Source organism: Crocodylus siamensis, chromosome 4 (assembly GCF_052110815.1).
Source record: "Crocodylus siamensis isolate JL-2025a chromosome 4, ASM5211081v1, whole genome shotgun sequence".
NCBI classification, from domain to species: domain Eukaryota; kingdom Metazoa; phylum Chordata; order Crocodylia; family Crocodylidae; genus Crocodylus; species Crocodylus siamensis.
Window position 1 is genome coordinate 163,600,100 of NC_143398.1, and position 19,110 is coordinate 163,619,209.

The 19,110-nt window shown below is 58.0% G+C and overlaps 1 protein-coding gene across 1 annotated transcript; it reads left to right on the top strand.

Moving 5' to 3' along the window:
* Positions 1–1,141: 1,141 nt before the first annotated feature.
* Positions 1,142–17,364, top strand: LOC149867088 (serine/threonine-protein kinase 17A-like). The gene is made up of 7 exons (XM_090044737.1): positions 1,142–1,527; positions 7,795–8,007; positions 13,030–13,174; positions 13,621–13,747; positions 14,103–14,151; positions 14,995–15,174; positions 15,552–17,364. The coding sequence occupies exons 1-7, from the start codon at positions 1,433–1,435 to the stop codon at positions 15,811–15,813; spliced, it is 1,071 nt and encodes a 356-aa protein (XP_089900863.1). The 5' UTR covers positions 1,142–1,432; the 3' UTR covers positions 15,814–17,364.
* The last annotated feature ends 1,746 nt before the right edge of the window (positions 17,365–19,110 follow it).

The following is a 19,110-nucleotide window of genomic DNA, read 5'->3' on the forward strand; positions in this document are numbered from 1 at the left end:
TCCTGGCACCGAGGAGCACAGGAGTTCAGCCTGAACCCTGCTCTACAACCCGCTGAGTGCTTGTTTCCCTGGTGAACCAGCTTCCCTGTAAAAAACTCTGCCTCATTTCCGGCTTGCCTTTGCCTGTCTTCAGCTTCGAGATGCTGGTTCTAGGCCTGACCTTATGGGGTTCACTAAATGGCCATTGTATATCTGGCATTTCCTCCGCATGTCACCATGGAGACACTGTGAGCCAAATAGACAGTGCTCCTAACACCTCTTGCTGTGGGGCACGTTCTCCAGCATTCAGTCCTGGATATCCCTGGCTGTCTCCAGCCCCTACACCTAGGGTCTGCTGTAGCCCACTAGGCCTGAGCGTACCCAGGGTCCCAGTGTTGGAGGCAAGGTCTCTGCTGCCTGGCACTGCGTGGGTCCAGCACTTAGAAGCTGCCTGGCAGTGGGCAGTCCTGCCCCGATTTCTCACATGCTGAGCCCACCCCTCTCCTTACACCTCAACTGAAAAGCTGCCTCCTGCCCCAGGGCTTTCTGGCTCTGTGATCCTGGCAGCTCTGCAGTTGTGCTGGTGACAACATGCTGGGGCCCTGTCATTAAGCAGGATCTTCAGGGATCCTGAATGTGGTGCCACATGCGGTGCCACATGCCAGCTTCTGCCTGGGCCAGTGAACACAGAGGAGCCCAGGGGCGCCCCACCAGGCTGCTGTTGTGTGAGGGGCAGCGCCAGACCCGTGGGACTGCACTTGGCAGCCTCAGCAGGAGCTTGTGGCAGCACCCACTCAGGGGGTGCCCTGGCAGTCCTGGGAGGGAGGAAGGATACAGACCCAACCTGGCCCTTGGCGCCCAGCTCCTTCCTGTCAGTAACAGAACAGGAGGTGCAAGCAGCCCCTGCGAGGAAAGATGAGGGGACTTGGGACACAGCTCTGTGCGGCTGGGTGACATCTCCCTGCACCTTCAGCTTCCTCTTGCCCCGGGGCCTGCGCGCGCCCAGCACAGCCAGGCCCGAGCCCTGGGGGGCGTCTGGCTGGGGGCCCAGAGCAGGCGGGGAGAGTTTGTTGTTGTCGGGTCTGCTGTAACACGACCAGCGGAGGCGGGCTTATGGCTGGGGGGGCCAAAAAACCCGGGGCAAACAACGAGGGTTTACATTAGTGAACAAAGGGGCTGCCCTGGGCACGGAGCCCGGCCCCGGGCTGCCCCAGCCCGGCGGAGGGGCCGGGGGAGGAGCCGGGCCGGGGCAGGGGCAGGGGCGGAGCTCCGCCTCCCCGCGGCGGGCTCGGCGGCGGAGTGCGCTCCCGCTGCGCACAGCCAGCTGCCCGCAGCCCGGCTCGGATCCCGCCCGGCGGCTCCCCCACCACGCGGGCGCCTCCTGCCAGCATCCCCCGCCGCTGGACCAGTCCCCCGGGCGCCATCCCTCGGGGCATCTCCTGCCAGGACCAGGATGAGCCGCCAGGGCATGATCACCCAGGCGCAGACCCGCATCCGCACGGACCCCTTCACCGACAGCTACAGCCTGATGGGCAAGGAGCTGGGCAGGTGAGCGCAGCGGGGACGCGGGAGCTGCTGGTGGGCAGGGCGGGGTACCGTACCCCCACCCTTTGCCCCCTCTCTTCTTCTCTCACACAGGGGCCTGTGTGCCCCCCCAGCTGTGCCGCTCCGAGGCTGGCAGGCAGCAGGACCCCTCTATTCCTGACTGGCCTGGGGCATCGCCTCCCTGGGGTCACTTGACCACAGTTGTCTTTTCCTGCCTAGTGCAAGGGGACTGGACCCGATGATCTACAGGGTCCCTGCCAGTCCCGCACAGCTATGAATCTGGGTGCGAGTGAAATTGGCGCCCGGTTGTGGGCACACATTTGTATGAGCAGCGGGTGAATAAAGTCCGGGGGGTTGCAGCAGTGGGGAGAGAGGAGGGTCCTGGGTGAATGACTTGGGTGGTGTGTTACCTTAGTGAAATAGCTCGGGGTTTGTGTGTCTGCACATGAGTGTGCGTATGTGTGGTAGGCTCAGTGTAAAGAGCTTTGGTGTGTGTGTCACTCCCAGCGAACAATTTAGGGTTTGTACCTGTGTGTGTCGTGTGTGCATGTATCCCTGCAGGTGTTTTTCTCTGCCATTCTGGGTGAATGGGCTCAGAGGATGCATTGTTCTGTGCGTAGAAACATTTAGGGTTTGTGTGTGCGAGGTGTTATGTGTGTGTGTTGCTCCGTGTGAATGGATTTGGGGTATGGAAACAAGGGTTAGGCTTAGTGTGTGTGTGCGCGTGTATATGTGTGTGCGCGTATATGCATGCACGCACAGTTTGTACGAGTGGGGCTGGGAGTGTGTGAATATATTCAGGATTTGTGTACGCTTGTTGCTTGGCGTGAATACGTTTGGGGTGTACGCTGCTCTGTGTGTGTGGAGTTTCAGGGTTGGTGTGCATGAGGCAGTGTGTGTGTGTGCACACCTTCAGGGTAAATGGGGATGGGTGTAGTGCTCTGTGGGTACATGGATTGGAGGTCTTGTGTATGCGTTGACAAATGGGGTTGGGGTATGTGGAAACATAGGTTCAGGATCTGTGTGTGAGGCAGCGTGTGTGTGCATGGGCATGCGTGTGCGTGCGCGCATGTTGTTCCATGTGAATGGGGTGCGTGCAGCTCCATGCCTCTCTTTCAGGCAGCGCAGCCAGAGAGGTGAGTTCTACATCGCCAGCCCCTCTGCAGCCGAGTTAATTAGCAAACAGCCTGGCTGGGAGCAAGTCAGCTCAACTCTTCTTGGCAGCACCCACTGGGGAGGCTGCCAGAGTCGACAGCACAGAAACATCCCTTCTCCGAGTGTCGGAAGTCGGTAGCTGAGCTGCAAACATCCAGTGAGAGCAAGAAGGGGGGGATAGATGCAGTGCACTCGGCTCTGAAACAGCCTACAATGCAGCTGTACTCAAAGGGGCAGGCTCTGGAGTGGGACAACTGGGGTGAGGAGGAGCAGCCAGGGGGGTAGATGCAAGTGCTTAGGGATGAGACCCCATTCTGTGGTGCTGCCACCTCTGATCTAGGCAGACAGAACCCTATGCCCACACGTGTTGGGAGGCAGCCTCAAGGCTGCTGTTGGAGAGTCGCTGTGCATTGAGTTGTGGCAGGATGTTTCTCTTCTAAGAAGTTCCTTCCTTGGGTTCTCAGTACGGTCCCGTGTCTTTTTTACCTGTGGGTAACGTGTAGTAGGGACCTTTCCCTGTATCCCAAGACCTAAGTGAGGGTCATCTCTCTCTCACAGTGGCAATATCCTCACCTGATCCCACAATGCCAGGCTTAGAGCTGCAATCTGGCTCTCTCCTTCTCCGGCTATTGCCAGCACCACGGAGGGCGCACAGAGGCAGCTTGCCTGGGGGAGTGGGGGAGGGCACAGTCACCCCCCTCTGATGCAAAAAGATCACCATTATAAACTTCTTCAGGGCCTTGATATAACCTAGTGGGGGTAGAGGGTGACACAGAAAGTGGCCTATCCCTGTCACGTCTCTGACTCTCCTCCCTTTTGTCACTGATTCGTGACTAGTTCCCCTTTTCAGAGAACCATCAAAGATGCCTAGGCCAAGCTGCAGGGTCCAGGAGAAGTGCAGGGGTGGACACAGGCATAGGCAAACTGGGCAGCTGCCCAGGGCCCAGACAAAAAGTGGGACTGAAAATGTCCATTTTTTTTGTCTGGTTATCATTATTATCATCATTATCTCTGGCGAAGGGGGGCCTGATACTGAAAGTTGACCCGGGGCCACCAGGAGTCTAATTATGGTGCTGGAGAAGGGTTATGTATGCAGGTGCAGAGCTTTGGGAGGCTAGTTTTTCTCTCTCATGTGCACTGACCCAGACATGGCCCCACCTGCTCTACATCACCCCCAGAGACTTTCCCCAGGGGTTGTACTTGGCCAAATGCTTTTACTTTCACCAGTACTTGAATTTGGGGGCAATATTGGACCTGGTTTCCAAGAGCCATATTGGGTTCTAGTTTACATTTGTCCCACTGTCTTCGGCCTTCCCGCTATAAGGTAGAGGGGCGTGGGGCTGGCAGTGAGGGCTCCTGCCGTTTTGCTTCTCTACACTTCAGATGGAGCAAACTGAGGCTTTAGCTACTGATTTCCTGTGAAAAAAGAAAGAGGCCACTCTTTCCAGTTGGCTCAGCAGCTTGGAGCCCTGCTGGTTCTCGGTATGTGTCACTCCACACAGATCTGTCTAACTGAGTCACTGAGAGATCTTTGGATCTCCTCTCTCAGCAGGTGAACTGTCCCCTGTAAATAGCTCAAGCAGCCCTGAGCATTGGGTCGTTCCCTTTATTTATCCGATTGCTGGCATTTTAAAAGCATCCCTGGATTTTTCTGTGATGACACTGAAGTCCCTTGTCCATCCCTGCTATATTTAGTTGCACGTGTCTGTTGGACTGTCTGGGGCCAGATGTCTGCACTAGGATCTTTTATAAGGAGGTTATTTTTGTGTTGGGAGCCCACTGGCCTTGACTGTGGTCAACGCCCTGGCATTTTACTGTGTCTCATTGCTCACAGTCCAAGGCACGTTGGCCCATTTGCTGTCCCCATATTCAGGCCCCAAGAAATGTCACCTGAAGAGTCTGCTGGGCCTGGTGCTCTCACCTCTTTCTGTACCAGGGCTTATCTTGGGCAAACTTCTTTGATGGCTGCGCTGCTGCTCCTCGGTCCTGGCCCACAGTGCCCCTCGCATCCCCTCCTGGGGCTACTCCAGGGCTGGGTCTCTTCTTCACAGGCTTGCTTACCAGACTGAATGTGCCCAATGGAAGTGCTCTGTCCCCAGTTCTTGGGCCCAGGAGACATAAGGCATCTCCTGGGAGTCCAGTGGACTATGTGACAAATCAGCATGGGCCCAGATGAGTGGTGTTGCTCCCACTCAGCCCCCTGGCACTGTCTGATCATACTGTTACTCCAAGGAGCTTTCTGGGCATTGGCCCAGACCCGGTACTCTCTGATACTGGTGTTTCCTGGAGGCCCTGCCCTGGGCACTGAGTGAAACAGGGCATGGGAACCTCCTTTCGGGCACCTGGCTCATGCTTGCTCCAGGGTGGGACCCTACCCTGCAGTGCCCTTAGGACCCCTCCTTCGGGAGCACACAGCGTGGAAGTCAGTGTCTCATTTCCTGCAGGAGGAGACATTATTCAGGCAGAGCCTGCTTTGGCCGCTCAGATTAGCACAGGGCACCCTGGGGACCACACCACAGTGTGGGAATGCAGAATGGAGGTGGGGCTTGGGCTCAGCTGCTCTGCAAAGCCTTTGCTCGCCAGGGCTTTGCCCATAGCAGCTGGAGGGTGGCTGGGTCATGAGGCTTAGGTTAGTGCCAGTGGAAGCTGAGCCCCTCGTGCTGTCCTGGTGCCCATTTTCAGCAATGAAGCATGTGGGCAGTAGTGGAGGGTGATGAGCCCCTTCTTTGCTCAGAGTGCTGGCTGGAAACAGCCCTATGCAGCAAAATGCTTCCAATTTCCTCACCATTAAGGCAAAAAACAGGCTTTCTGTCCCTCTCAGTGCCTGTCCCTGGGACACATCAGGAGGCAGATTGTGGGTGGGCACAGGCTGGAGGGGCTGGGAAGCAATATGCTGAGACCCTGGGAAGGGGGCAGTGGCTGGAGCAAGGGCCTGACAGAGGGTTCCCAAGGGGCTGCCATGCCCAGAGCTAGCGCACCTGTTCCTGCAGCTCCCCTTGCCAACCCAAGCCTGGGGCTTCGGCTCCAGCAGCCCCTGCCCAGCTCTGTGCTGTCTGGTCTGAAGGACAGCTGCAGACTCTTTGCAGATCTTGGCTGCCACCTCACCAGGCTGCAGGGATGGGTTTTGCTCAGAGGGTAGGGCCTAAATCCACACCACAGCTCCAGCTGGCGTCAGCACCAGGCTGGTGGGTGAGCCTCTGTGGGGAGGGGAACTGGCAGGGGCATTCCAGCCTGCGATAGTAACAGCTGAACTGAGGATAGGCTTTCCACAGAGCTGCAGCCTGTGCAGAATTTCCAGCCCCCACTGCCAGCCCAGTTCAGCAGCACAGAGACCAGGTTGCTGGCTGCCAAATACTCCAGGTGCCCTCATGGTCTCAGGCTGGCTGACCTCTGAATAAGGCTGACCCTACCCAAATAAGGCTGACCCCACTCAAATCAGAGACATCCTGCTGAGGTTGGGGTGTGGCTGAGAAAGGGGTGCCAAGGCTGGCTTAGCCTAGGCCTACAGGTCAGGACACATTGTCACGAGCAGAGCTGGAGAAAGGTTTCTGTAGCTCTCAGCCCAGCCCATGGCTTTAGCTGGAACCTGCTGGGGTCTTAATGCATTTTGCTTGAGTTCTTGGATTTGTCCAAGCCCAAGCTGTGGGGCAGTGGAGGTGGGGAAGACCCAGACAGACCAGGGCTGCGGAGGTAAATGTGGCTGGAGTGCTGTGTCCCCACAATACAGAATAGTCACCAGAGGCTTGGCTGCTCTCTCTTGGAGCAGCTGGGGAGTTTGGGCCAGCCCTGACCTTTTGTGTGGCATGCACCAGCCTGTGACTTAAAGCACAGGGAGGTCTCAGCACCTCCCCACTGGCTGCTGCCTGGGCTCTAGCTGGAGTGTAGCAGGCACAGCATGGATGAGCAGGTGCCCAGGGACTGGGATTCTGGTGCCTGGCATGCTGTGGTCCTGTGATTGTCTCTGCTTCAGGCTACCATCTCCCCAGGAGCAGAGCCTGCTGCTCAGGACAGATGGTTTCCATTAGGAGATGGAGGTTCCTGGAAACAGCAGCACGAGGCTGCAGAGCCGCTGGCTTAGGGAACGTTGTGTTCAGGAATGTCGGCTTCCTGCTGCTGGGTGACCCTTCTGCCTGCAGGGACAGAGCTCCCCCTCTCCCCACAGCTGCTCCCACAACGTGGCTGCTTCTCCCTGGTGAGCCTCTGTGGGACGCTTCTTCTGGCAGGGGCCAGTGCTCACAGTAGATGCCAAAAGCGTGGCAGCTCTGGGATCACGCCTGCTGGGCAAGGCCTGAATAAAAGATAGGTTGAGGGGCCAGGGGTCACGGGTTTCATTGCTGGACCTGTTGTATGTATAATGGGGTGCTTTAGGGGTACTGCCTGTGCAGTATAGGGGGGTTCAGCTGCTGGGCTGTGCAGCTCCCAGATCCCCTTCCTAGCAGCAAATAGTGGTGCTGGGAGGGCAAATGACTGCCCTGCCAAAAGCCCAACTCAAGCTCTCAATGCTCTCTCTCTGGGCTCCTGCATCAGTCTGAGGCAAAGTAGCACTGTCTGGGCCCAGGCCATGGCTCTACAGGCTGGGTGCAAGGGTGGGTGAAGGCTCCTTCTTCCTCTCTGTGTTCCAGGCTCTGGCTTAATATCAGGCTGCTCCTGTATTGCTGTCTTCAACAGCTTCCTGTGGTGAATGCACAGCTGATGGCCTGGGCCTATTTCCTGCTGGGGTGCAGGGTAGGAAGAGTAGTGTCCCCCTTGCATAGAACAGGAGCAGGCACTACAGCCTGAGGAGGTGGGGAGCACTGTCTACGGACCAGGACTCTAAGGTTCAGCCAATGGACCACCCCCTCCCAGGTGCGAGGGTCTGGGAGGCACCATCCACATACGAGTGCAGGGTATAGTGGGTCTCCAGGCCATGGAGCAGGCTGGGCCCCTTTTGTGCAAGGGCAGCTACCGTGAGAGCATGTGAGAGGAGGCAGAAATGGCAGGTGGTGGAGAGGATGGGATAGGGTGGGCCAGAAGTGAGAGGCTATGTGAGAGGGGTGGGCCAAGCCATGCAAGGAGGGAAGGGGCATCGGAGGGGCGCAGGTCTATGATTAGGTGCCTCATGGCTGCTCTCCGCAGGGGGAAGTTTGCGGTGGTGAAGAAGTGCCAGGAGAAGGCCACGGGCAAGGAGTTTGCAGCCAAGTTCCTGCGAAAGCGGCGCAAGGGTGAGGACTGCCGACCAGACATCCTGCATGAGGTTGCCGTGCTGGAGATGGCTGCCCCCAGCCCCCACGTGGTGGATCTGCACGAGGTCTATGAGACGGCCGCCGAGATCGTGCTGGTTCTTGAGTGGTGAGTCTTGGGGCCAGGAGCCCCATGGCTCAGACGGGGCTCAGCGCTGTCAGGGTGGGGAGCTGGGTTGTGGGAGTAAAATGAGGGGAGCAAGCAGCTTGGGACATCTCCTGTGTGCTCTGTGCACCCAACTGCCTTCTCTTGCCTTTGCCTCCTTACACTCAGGCTGGTGCCTGGGGCACCACATTGGCACTCTGGCTGTGAGGGATGAAGGCTGCAGCCCAGGCCCATTTGTATGGTAGCTAGAGGGTGGCAGCAGGGCTGAGCCATGCCACAGTAGTATGTGAGTGAGCCTAGGGGAACAGCTGGCCAGAGGTGGCTACCTCAGCATACTGGGAGCTGCCTAACACTGCTTAGCACCCGTGCTTGCAGTCCTGCTGCCTAAGGAAGGAGTTCTCCTGAGAGCACTGTGCACACGGCAGGAAGTGACTTAACCAGACCATGTCTGAGAAGTGGTGTCAGCTCTACTTCTCAGCAACCTTTCCGGGCAGCTGCTGAAGCTCTGGGCCACATCCTCCCCACACAGCTCCACCACAGCACCCTGTCTGGGTCCCCTAGGAGTGTGACTTCCTGGCTGGGGCCTCTGCAAGAACCTGGCTGTGCACAATTAACAGGAAAGAGAACCAGGTGACACTGGGGACAGTGACGCAGGGACGGTGTCACATTGCGGGGACTGACCCCCTCTCCTCCGCTAGGGTGCTGATGGGCTGAGGGCCTGACCACAGGGGAAGAGTGATGCACAGAGGCACCGCATGGCTGTCTCTGGGAGGTGCTGTCTGTAGAGGGGGAGCTGGCTCTCTCCTGCACCTGGGACCAGAGTCTTGACATAGGGGACAGAGCCCATACCACTGACAGGGTACCTGGAGGGACCTGCTCCTCTCCTCTTCCATCCCCTTCATCCTCCTTGCCCAGGAAGTTCTCCGCTGTGAAAAGAGGAAAACTCACCCCAGCTCTTGGGCATTGGTGCTAGATGGGATGCCTGCCTGGACTGACAGGCCACTCCCTGACAGGATTAGTTTGATACAGGGACCCAGGGCTGCTGGAGACCATAGTGGTTGCCCCTGCATCCCTGCCAGCTTCCTCAGTGGCCCTGGAACTTGTGGGAGCTGCCCAGGAGGGGCTGGGCTGCTGAGCCAGCTGTTGCCAGTGCAGCACCAGGTGTTTGTGAGGCATAATGAGTGCCTTGGAGGCTAATGATACCCTCAGGCATGCACATGGGTATAAATACTGTGCCATCTAATTACACAGCACCCAGATGGGTGGCTGGGCCAGGTGGGCACTGCGTGAGATTTGGGGATGGGGGTGAAACAACCTGCTCTGGGTCACTTCCAAGAGCTGCCCCCCCAGCCTCAGCAACCAGGTCCTGCAGATCAAGGGTGGGGTGGCGAATCCATCACCAGATGCGCAAGGCCCCCAGACCAGGACACAACCCCTGGCTGGATGGCCCCAGATAGGCCCCTTGGCATACGCATGATGCTAAGCCAGGTGGGGAAATATGCGTGGGTGACATCCTCTTGGAGACGCAGTACTGAGCTCCCGGAAGTGGCCTGTGGTTTGGAGCCTGAACTGCAAGGTGGCTGGGCCTGTACTGCAACCACAGGGACTGAAAACAAGATGTGCAACTCATCTCCAAGTAAATGCCATCTGATCTGAGTGCTCAGTCTTGCTCTCACTCCTACCTACAGCTGCATTCAGAAGGGGCCACTCAAATCAGAGCCCTCATGTAGTATCTATGACAGTCCCAGCTGCTGGAGTTAACCACTTAAATAAGCAGATGAGGGGCAGGGTAGACCACAGGTGTAGAGAGGAGAAGGCATGCAGTGGGGCTTGCACAGCAGGTCAGTAGAAGCCAGGCATCGTGACTCCCAGTCTGTTGGCCCATGTTCTGCGTGCATGTTTTTTCCCTGCGTTGTGGTGGCAGGAGAGGATTAGGTTTGCCTACAGCAGAGTGGCCCAAGCTGAGGATTTGCAAGGACAAGTCTTGGCACTCCACAGTTGACTCAGGGCAAGGTCCCTCCTCCTGCTATGCAGGAGAAAACTCATTGGTTGCAGAGAGGAGTAGGAGCATCTCCCAGCAGTGGGGCCTTGCCTACACAGAGCAGCATGTGTAGGGAATCCAGCCCCTCAGTGCTCAAACACCTCAGACATGATTGAAGACAGTTAGTTTGGGCACTAGGGCAGTGCTGTTACCTGTGGTGCAGCCAAGGAGCTAAGGGCTGGTCTACACTGAAGTCACTGTGACTGTAGTGCTTTGGAGAGGTCTCCAAGCTGGCTGTAACTGAATATCAGACGCAATCTAGCCATCAGCACAGGACACAGTGCAGACTGATCTGTGCAGAGAGGCTCTGTGACTGCAACACAGACATAATCTGAGGCCCCCAGGAAGTGATTGGTCAGGGTTACCCAGGGTGTCTGTGGCAGGGCTGGGAACCTTGGTTATCCATTGCCTTGGCTGGTGAGCTGAACACTGCTCTGCATTGGCTGGGTCTTTCTTGTGTTGGCTATTGGTCTGGCTTTACAGGAGATTCCTGGAAAGACACCAGCATCAGAGGCAGTGTGGGCCATTTTGGCACAGGACAGGACATGCCCTCTCCCACGTAGGTTTGAGCAGAGCCAGGAGTGGCCCCTCCCCATGATTAGCCAGAGCATGAGGCTGGCCCCTACCTGGGGTCCCCCTGCAGCTGCCTTGGGGGCAGCCTGGAGCCAAGTGTAGTGCTGTAGCCCAAAGCCCCTCCTGGCTGTGTTTGCTTTGCCAGAGCGCTAGCAGGACTCACTGCAGAGGTGTGCCTGGTGGCAGCTGCACCTCACGTTCCCCAGCACGGTAGAGTCTGCTCCCAAGCAGGTGAGACGTGCCAGATCGACAGCCCTGCAAGGCAAAGTGCTGGATTCAGAGAACAAGTGCAGCACAGGGTGGGACAGGATCCCTCCTCAGGCCTCTGCACAGAGACCCCAGGCACCTGGGGCAGAAGGAGAAGAGATGGGGCAAGCTGCACTCTTCAGGGGAGGGCCCATCTATGTCTCTATATCTGACTAGTCCTGGGTCATTCTGGTGACCTGCCAGTGGCAGGCCATTTAACTAGATGTTGGAAATGACATGACCTAAGTTACAGGCATCAAAGTGCCCTGTGCCATCTTGCCCGGCTGCAGTGCAACCTCCATTTCCCCTTTTACCCTGCAAGCATGCTAATATTTGTGGAAGCAAGCCCCCCACTCCAGCCTACACTTGCCCTGCCCTGCTGGCTCCTGCCTGTGGCTGTAGGAGGCAGGGGTGGGGGAAGGCTGTAGTCCCAGCTGATGGCAGCTGGGCTTTGCTTGTTGCTGGGGAAGTGCCACATCTGCCAAGACACCAGCCACCATGAGAAAGGGAGTCTGGGGTTCAGTCCACATGGGTGCCAGGTCCTGACCAGTAGCTGTCTGAGAAAGCTAGGATGAGCAGCAGCTGCGAGGACACTGGCTCATGGTGGCCTTTTCTGGACTTTCTCCATTCACTGAGTTCTGGTGGGAGGCACCGACCAGGAGTCTGCACAACTACTGCCCTCCTGCCTGGCATTTCCTCAGCCTGGTGATTCTGTGAGCTGCAATGATCCCACCAAAGCAAGGGTGCCTCATGCTGGGGGAGAAGGGAGGCTTCTCCATTCAGCAGCTTCAAAAACACCTTTCCCTGCTCTTTGTTTCCTTCTGAACATTCAGGATCTACCGGTTGTGCTGCCTGGCATCCAACCCAGCAACAGGCCATGGCCTCAGCCTCTGCTTGGCTATGTGGGTGGCACCTGTTATTGCCTCCTAATGGCAGATACAGAAGTGGGGTCAGGGTGGAGTCTGTCTCCTTGATTTCCTTTGGTCACCTTGGAGATGCTGACAAAGGAAACATGGCGGCCTGTCTGTGGGGCACTCTGAGACTGGGCAGACAGGAGGGCAGTGGGCAGACATGCAATCACATCACTGGGCCCTCCTTCCTGGGCCTTCACTGGGTATCAGAGCACAGGTCCAGCTTGAGCCACTGCCCCACCCTCCTGGGGCTTACAGACGGGCCTTCTCCATCCTGCTGGGGCCTGTAGTTCTGTGACCCCACAACAGTGAGGCTGGAGAAGCTACACCCCCGTTTGGTGTAGAGACACCTTCTGCCCTAGTGTTAAACCCTGTCAGGGATCAGAGCACTTTCAGTTCTGGGTGGCTCCCTGTTTAGGCCTGAATTTGAATTCTCCCCCTGCCCCCAGTTTGCAGCTTCCACTACAGCCCAGCCAGAGCCCTAGCTGGTGGTTGGGGTTGGGGGGTGTATGTGAAGCAGGGATCCCTGCACACATGCATCCCCCACCAACCCTATGATATGCCAGTGGTGTGTCTGGTGCATCTCCATGGCCCACCTCCTGCCCAGGGCTGACCTGGTAGTTGGGGTGACGGGACGCACAGGGTGCTGGTGGGTGGCATGCATGGCCTTGCCCCTCCTGCCGCTGGCACTGTTTACATGGTTACATAACAGCCCCACCCTTGTGGGTGAGTAATAGGATCAGCTGGCTCCAGTGCTGGAGTTCAAGCCAGGACACCAAATCACACAGCACTGGCCCAGGGGGCAATGGGAAGTGGGTGGGTCCTACAGGAGAGGGGCCTGTAACCCTCTTCCCTCCACATGCCCTGTGCCCAGGCATGGTCACCCTACCCAATGGGTATGGAGCAGGCTGCAGTGGTGCTTATCAGCTCCGAGAACTGGGAAACTACCCACACATAGGTCAATACCTGGCTGTCTTGTGGGCAGCCTTATCCTGGCTGAGCTGTGCTTGTGCATCCAGGAAAGGAGTGTGCCAGGGTCTGATGGGCAACTTAGGGAGGGTGATGCTAATGGGAAACATGCCCTGCACCCACTCTGGGGAGGGAAAAGCCTGCGTTCTAGCCTTGATTCTAGGAGGGGGATGATGTTTAGTGGGTTGGAGCAGAGGAGTGGGGGCTGAGAGTCATAGCAGAGGTGTTGGCTGCAGGTCCTGGTTCCAACAGCCCTTCATCTGCCCCCTCCCATCTGTGTTGTAGCGCGGATGGAGGAGAGATCTTCCACCAGTGCGTGGCAGAGCAAGATGAGGCCTTCACTGAGAAAGATGTCATTCGGCTGGTACGGCAGATCCTGAGTGGTGTCTCCTACTTGCACAGGAACAATGTCGTCCACCTGGACCTGAAGGTACCATCCTCATTGGGGTGGGGGTGGCAGGACCTGGTGGTTATTCCTGCTTTCTGTGGGGCTGGTGCCAATCCTGACCTTGTGGTCCAGAGCCTCGCTGCCAAGCTGGGTATTTCTGGGCATGTTTACATGTGCTCTGGGGGTGTCGGGGGGGCGGTGATACATTTTTTAAGTGTGGGGATGCTGATACATGAGACGCAGGAGGCTGCTGGAGCATGGTAATTGCCACATTCCAGCAGACTCACTTAATTGAGTCTGTGTAATTCCAGCACATCAGAGCAGCCTCCATGCTTATGTATAGGTGCCCTCTGGTCCCAGAGATCAGTGCCTGTCTGTGGCTATCTCTCTCTGCCCAGATCAAAATTGCCTGATGTCCCTCTTGGGAGAGCACTGGTCACGTCCTGTTCCCTCCTCACTCAAGCTCTGAATCCTTCCTGCCCCTGTAGCCCCAGAACATCCTGCTTACCTGCAGCAGCCCCTTAGGTGACATCCGCATTGTGGACTTCGGCCTATCCCGGCAAGTGGATGCTGTGCAGGAAGTGCGCGAGATTTTGGGCACCCCAGAGTACGTGGGTAAGTGGTGCATTGGGCACAGAGCAGCCACCCTGGGGGTGGGGGACTGCAGGCCTGGCTCAGCCAGTCTGTCCTGAGCACCTGGGTTCTGAGCCTCATGTCCCAGGATTCCCCCACATACACCCCTCCTTCCAGTGGCGAAGGGGAGCAGTCCCTGGGTCCTCTCTCTGCCTCTGCAGCCTATTCACTGGATGGCATGCAGCACACAACCTCCCCCTCCCCTGCCCAGAGGTACTGATCTGCTAGCACACTGGCAGGAGCAGCTGGCACGTGTGCGGCTCTGAATCCTGGGAGGTACTGGAGGAGTTTCAAGCCAGCTGTACAGTCCTTAATTCCCCTGTATTTCCCTTTGTAGCCCCCGAGATCCTGAACTATGAGCCTATCAGCACAGCCACCGACATGTGGTAGGTTGCTCTGCCCTCTCTTGGCTAGCTCTGAGCTGCTGCAGACAGGCCGGGGCTGAGGTGTCTGTTTGTCCTTCTTTCATGTTGGGGGAAGGAGCTGGGTGCCCGCAGTTCGGCACTCTGAACTGAGTCACATCACCCTTGCCCCAGTTGCATGCTCCCTGGATTGGGAGGAAGTAGTGTCATGCATTGCCACAGTGGGGGCAGTGCTGAGATCTTGTTCACCCTGGCATGAGGGACCCCTGGGCACATCCACTGGCAGGAGCACTGGAGATGCAGGAATCTGCCCACATCCCACCCCCCATAGATATTCTCTCCCACAGATGGCACCAGCCCAGCAGAGTCCCCCTGGAAGTGGGTGCATGGTGTTTCCTTCTCTCAGCAGGGATACCCATAATGTGGGGGAGTTGCCTTGTGGGGTGTGTGTGGCCAACATACACCCATTTCAGCCAGGGTTGGGGCCCTGTTGTGAATAGCAGGGGAAGGTAAATGTGGCACAATGTAGAGGCCTGGGTATCCCTCATGATCATGCAACCTCTCAGCCTCTCAGGGGCAAAAGCTCAGCTTGTTGAAGGGGGAGCACTTGGGGGCAAGGAGCTTGACCCAAGGACCTTATAGGCCCCCGGTCTCCAGGGTCAGCCTTGGGCAGGGCCCAGCAGGTAATTGCAGGAGGCGGTGAGTTTCAGGCCTTTGGCCTTGCCTTCCAGGGTAGCTTTATCTCCCAGCCCTGACCCAACCAGAACAGGTTAGTAGTGGGAGCAGAGACCACCGACTTCCTGATGATGTTGTCTCCACTGCCAGTCTCTCCACTGGCTTCTCACGACCAACTCCTCCCCTCCACAGGAGCATTGGTGTCCTGACCTACGTCATGCTGACAGGTGAGTCGCCCTTCCTGGGCGACACCAAGCAAGAGACCTTCTTGAACATCTCCCAGGTGAACGTGGAGTACCCACCTGATGTCTTCGAGGGCATCTCTGACCTGGCCATCGAATTCATTCAGTCCCTGCTCATTAAGAACCCCAGGTACCTGCTGTTGCCTCCTCACCTGTCCCAATGGCCCTGGCACGTGGAGTCCCTGGGCAGAAGCTGCCAGCTGAGACCCCATCTTGTGGTGGGCTGTGACAAGGGGATTGTCCAGATTTGGACTTGCGATGACTGTAGGGCTACTCAGTGACGTGCTTGATGGTGGTAGAGGGGGGAGCACTTGGGAGGAATTTGCTTGTTGCTTGGGTGTCACCCTGCTGCCCTGTACATCAGAGTGCATGGGGCAGGGGTTAGCTGCGTTCTCTGCAGGGGCAGAGGTGGCTGTCCTCAGCTGGGGGATGTATCCTGTGGGTAACGCTGGGGGCACTGTGGGGACACCTGGGCTGCAGACACTAGCCCCATCCTTCTCCCTGCAGGAAACGAGCCCAAGCTGAGCAGTGTCTCCAGCACCCCTGGCTGTCACCATCACCAACTTTGGAGCTGTCATCCCCACTGCTGGCAGAATCGGAGCTGGTGGCGGGGAGTGAAGACAGCAGCCCAGACGAGGCCCAGGAGCTAGTGCTGGTGACTTCCTACACGGTGCGCCGCCCCTGTCGGCAGCCGCAGGAGACAGAGCTGGCTGGTGGGGGAAAGACATTCCCAGCGCTGCAAGAGATTGCCCAGGAGCTGGTGTGCTGAGACATGTACCATGCGCCCTTGCCTGCTGCCTCAAAGGATCATGCGCTGGACTTGCTGCTGCCCCAGGCCTGCTGGGTGCTTCAGGCCTATGGTGCCTGCCCTGGAGTCAGGCAGCCCCTGGACTCCAAAGGGGTGGATGCCCCAGAGTGGGGGTCTCCTGCTTGCTGACCAACCCCAGGAGGGGAGTAGCTCTGCCTTAGGGTCTCTCAGGAGCCAGCTGGATGCCCAGCTGCTGGAGGCACCTGTGCTACTGTGCATGGAGCTGAGACTCTTGTGTAAATAGGTTTGTGGGGGGATGGAGCCCCCAAGCAGGGCAGTGGCTGCTTCCAGTGCTCCAGAGAGTATGGGAGGGTTGCCGATGTCTGCTGTGCATGTGGAGGGAGGCAGATGCCCTGCTACTGGTCAGGACTTCCTTGTTGGGGTGTCATGTTCCCAGTAGCCAACCCCTCTCCCTCACTTAGGCAGCAATTGCAGGAAGAAGCTGCCCCCTGATACCTCTGCGGCACCCCTAAAAGATTTTGGGCTTCTGCAAAGGGGGATGCTCTGACTGAGGGAGCGCTCCTGGTCACAGGACTCAGGCTGGAACTGAGTCTACAGAAGCAGGTCCTGGAGCTCAGTGTCCCCAGGCAGGCCTGGCAGCTGCACAAGGAGCACCATATCCTGGCAGGGCTGTGCCCTCTGGATTGCTGGTGGAACCCCCGCCAGCCCACCATGGAGCCCCATCTCCCTGGAGCAAGGAAGCACTGCCAGGGGGGAGCTGGGCCTACAACCAACGCAGGCAGTAACTGCACCTTTTGGGGGTGCGCTGGGGCCCAGCCCAGCCCTGCAAATAGGCTTCATTGGGGGATGACGCTGTGCTTTGTAAGTGGTTTCTGAACAGCTTTAATTAGCTGATTATTTAATAGCCCTGCTGGGTGAGGGAAGGGGAGGGCTAGAGGGTGAAGGCTCACATGCTCCCACTCAGTGCCAATGGGCATGGGCAGTCTCCAGCTTCCAGGGATGCTGCTACCTGCACCGCACTGTTGTTATGCAGGGTGCCCTCATACCAGGGAAATTAATCAGCTGGGGGATCAGCATTGCTTCCTTCCTGCCCTCCCCATTGAGGCCGCTGCCTCAGATACTTCTGGGGTGTGAGGGGGAATTGCCAGGAGTGGGGCAGTTTTTCGGATAGAGGGTAGAAGCAGTGGGGCTGGCAGGGGGTTGGTACAGGGCCCAGGGATTGGTGTGCCCCCATCTCCCATTCATCGTCTGGTGTCCTGGGTCCATCTGCTCTGCAACATACATGATTCAAGCACAGGAAAATCAGTGGCTCAAAAGGCCCCATGTCTCCTACAACCTCCCAGTGCCCTTGGCTGGACATGACAAGAATGGCCAGGGGGAAGGGGGATTCCCAGCCATGGCCATTTCTGCCCCATGTAGGTATTTGAAGCAGAGGGACCCCAGGGAGCTGTTGTCACAGGGGAGTGATGATCCCAGCAGGGAATGCGCTGCTGTCTGTTGCCATGTGTTACGTGGTTGCTGGATTTTTTTTTAAATAAAGGATTAATGTTGATCTATGCAAAGGCTCTTGTTCTGCTCCTGTGGGTACCTGCTGCATAGTCCCTCCCAGTCTGAGCAGTTACCGCTCCCCAGCCCCATGCCCAGGGCCTGACCAGCTGGGCCTGGCTTCAGTCCCTACCAAGACCCCTGACTCCCAGCTGGCCCCAAGCAGGACTTTCCCCCGAACCTACTTGTGTGTCAGGCTAGCACGGCTCTGCTGTGCACAATGAGCTCCATGCAGGGAGGGCAGGACAGACAGTTGTTGGCTCCCAGGCGTCAGTAAGGCACTGGGACCCCTGGGCACTGCCTATGTGCTGGGCACCAGGGCCATGACCTAACTGCACCTGCTCTGCAGAGGGAACACCCACCAGCTGCACCGGTGCCTACCGGGGCAGGAACAAGCATGGTTTGCAAATGTGGCTCATGTAGCAATGCGTGGGAAGGATGGAAATCAGCTTGGCCCCAATCTCTTGGGTAGATCCTGTGCAGATGCCAGGCTGGCTGGCTGGGCGCACCCTGCTCTGCCCACTCCCCAGCAGCAAGAGACAACACACACCCATTTCAGAGCAAGGGGTCAAGCCAAGGTGCCGGCATGGTCCCACTACAACAGCTTGGTCTCATGGCCAACCGGGGCGGGACAAAGCTGTTGCCCAACAGCACAAATGGGAGAGGAAACCTGACTTACCCAGAGATACTCAGGGCAAAGAGGAACACTTAGGTGTCAGAGCCCTTTTCTTTGCTGCCTGAACTTCGGGGCCATCCTGTTGCTGAGGCCCCAATCCAGCCTGGATGGGGCCTACCTCTACACCATAGATGTGACCAGCTGCATGCCCCTGACCTGGGACTCCAGGGCTGGGAGCTTTGATGGCACCTGCAGCAGAAGGATGGGGCAAGGGCATCCCTCCCCTTTGCCTAGGCTGGGGCATCCATCTCCCTTCTCCAGAGGCTGCTCAGGTGTTAGCAGGCCCCTGGCTGAACTGCCTTCCCAAGAGCATTGCGGGTAAGTGCTCTTGCTGTGGCCAGAGGCATGGGTCTCTGCTCTCGCTTCAGCTGCAGTGAGAAGACACTTTGCTCGGTCCTCCCCAGGCCCCTGCACACACTTGGCACTTGCTGACATGAGCTAAGCACCGAGCCAGCATGTGTGCACCCGACAGGAGCCTGGGCATGAGGAGCCCAACAGCCCCCAGCCATACCTTGCACGTGCACATGGCTGGGCACAGCCCCCAGCACGGCAAAGGCATCTCACAGGCAGGTGCCAAGGTCTGCACCAACTTTGACGGCCATGTGCCATACAGACAGGTGGCGCTGGTGGTGGGCTTTGGGCAGGGCATCGCACTCCCAGCACTGCAGCTGCCCTCGGGTCAGGCCTGGGCCCAGCTGTTTCCACACAGGGCCCTTTGGAAACAAGAAGCGAGGCCTCCTCTGCTCTGGAAGCAGAGCATCGGCCGCCAGCATGGCATGAGCTGCCCCCTGTGCGTGCCAAGGGAGCAGCTCATACGGCCACGTGCAGCAGTGCTATGCCAAGGCCATGGCCAGGCCTGTCCCAGCTCCACGTGCAGAGCGCAGAAGCCGGCCCCCTCCCTGTCCCCGGGCTTCGCCTCCCTGCTCCCCCCAGCCGCCCCGCTCTGCACAGCAGCCCCTGGAGCTGCTCTCGGGGCCCCGCCTGCCCCCGCGGCTGGCAGCTTGAAGAGCCCGCACCCGCCTTAGCCGCAGCTCCGAGACGCCCGGCGGGACAGGCCCTGCTCGCAACCTCTGCTG

Excerpts from the sequence above, each read along its gene's own strand:
- LOC149867088 (XM_090044737.1), top strand. The coding sequence starts at position 1,433 with ATGAGCCGCCAGGGCATGATCACCCAGGCGCAGACCCGCATCCGCACG. Across the intron at positions 8,008-13,029 it reads ATCGTGCTGGTTCTTGAGTG|CGCGGATGGAGGAGAGATCT; the intron begins GTGAGTCTTGGG and ends TCTGTGTTGTAG. Across the intron at positions 13,748-14,102 it reads GGGCACCCCAGAGTACGTGG|CCCCCGAGATCCTGAACTAT; the intron begins GTAAGTGGTGCA and ends TTCCCTTTGTAG.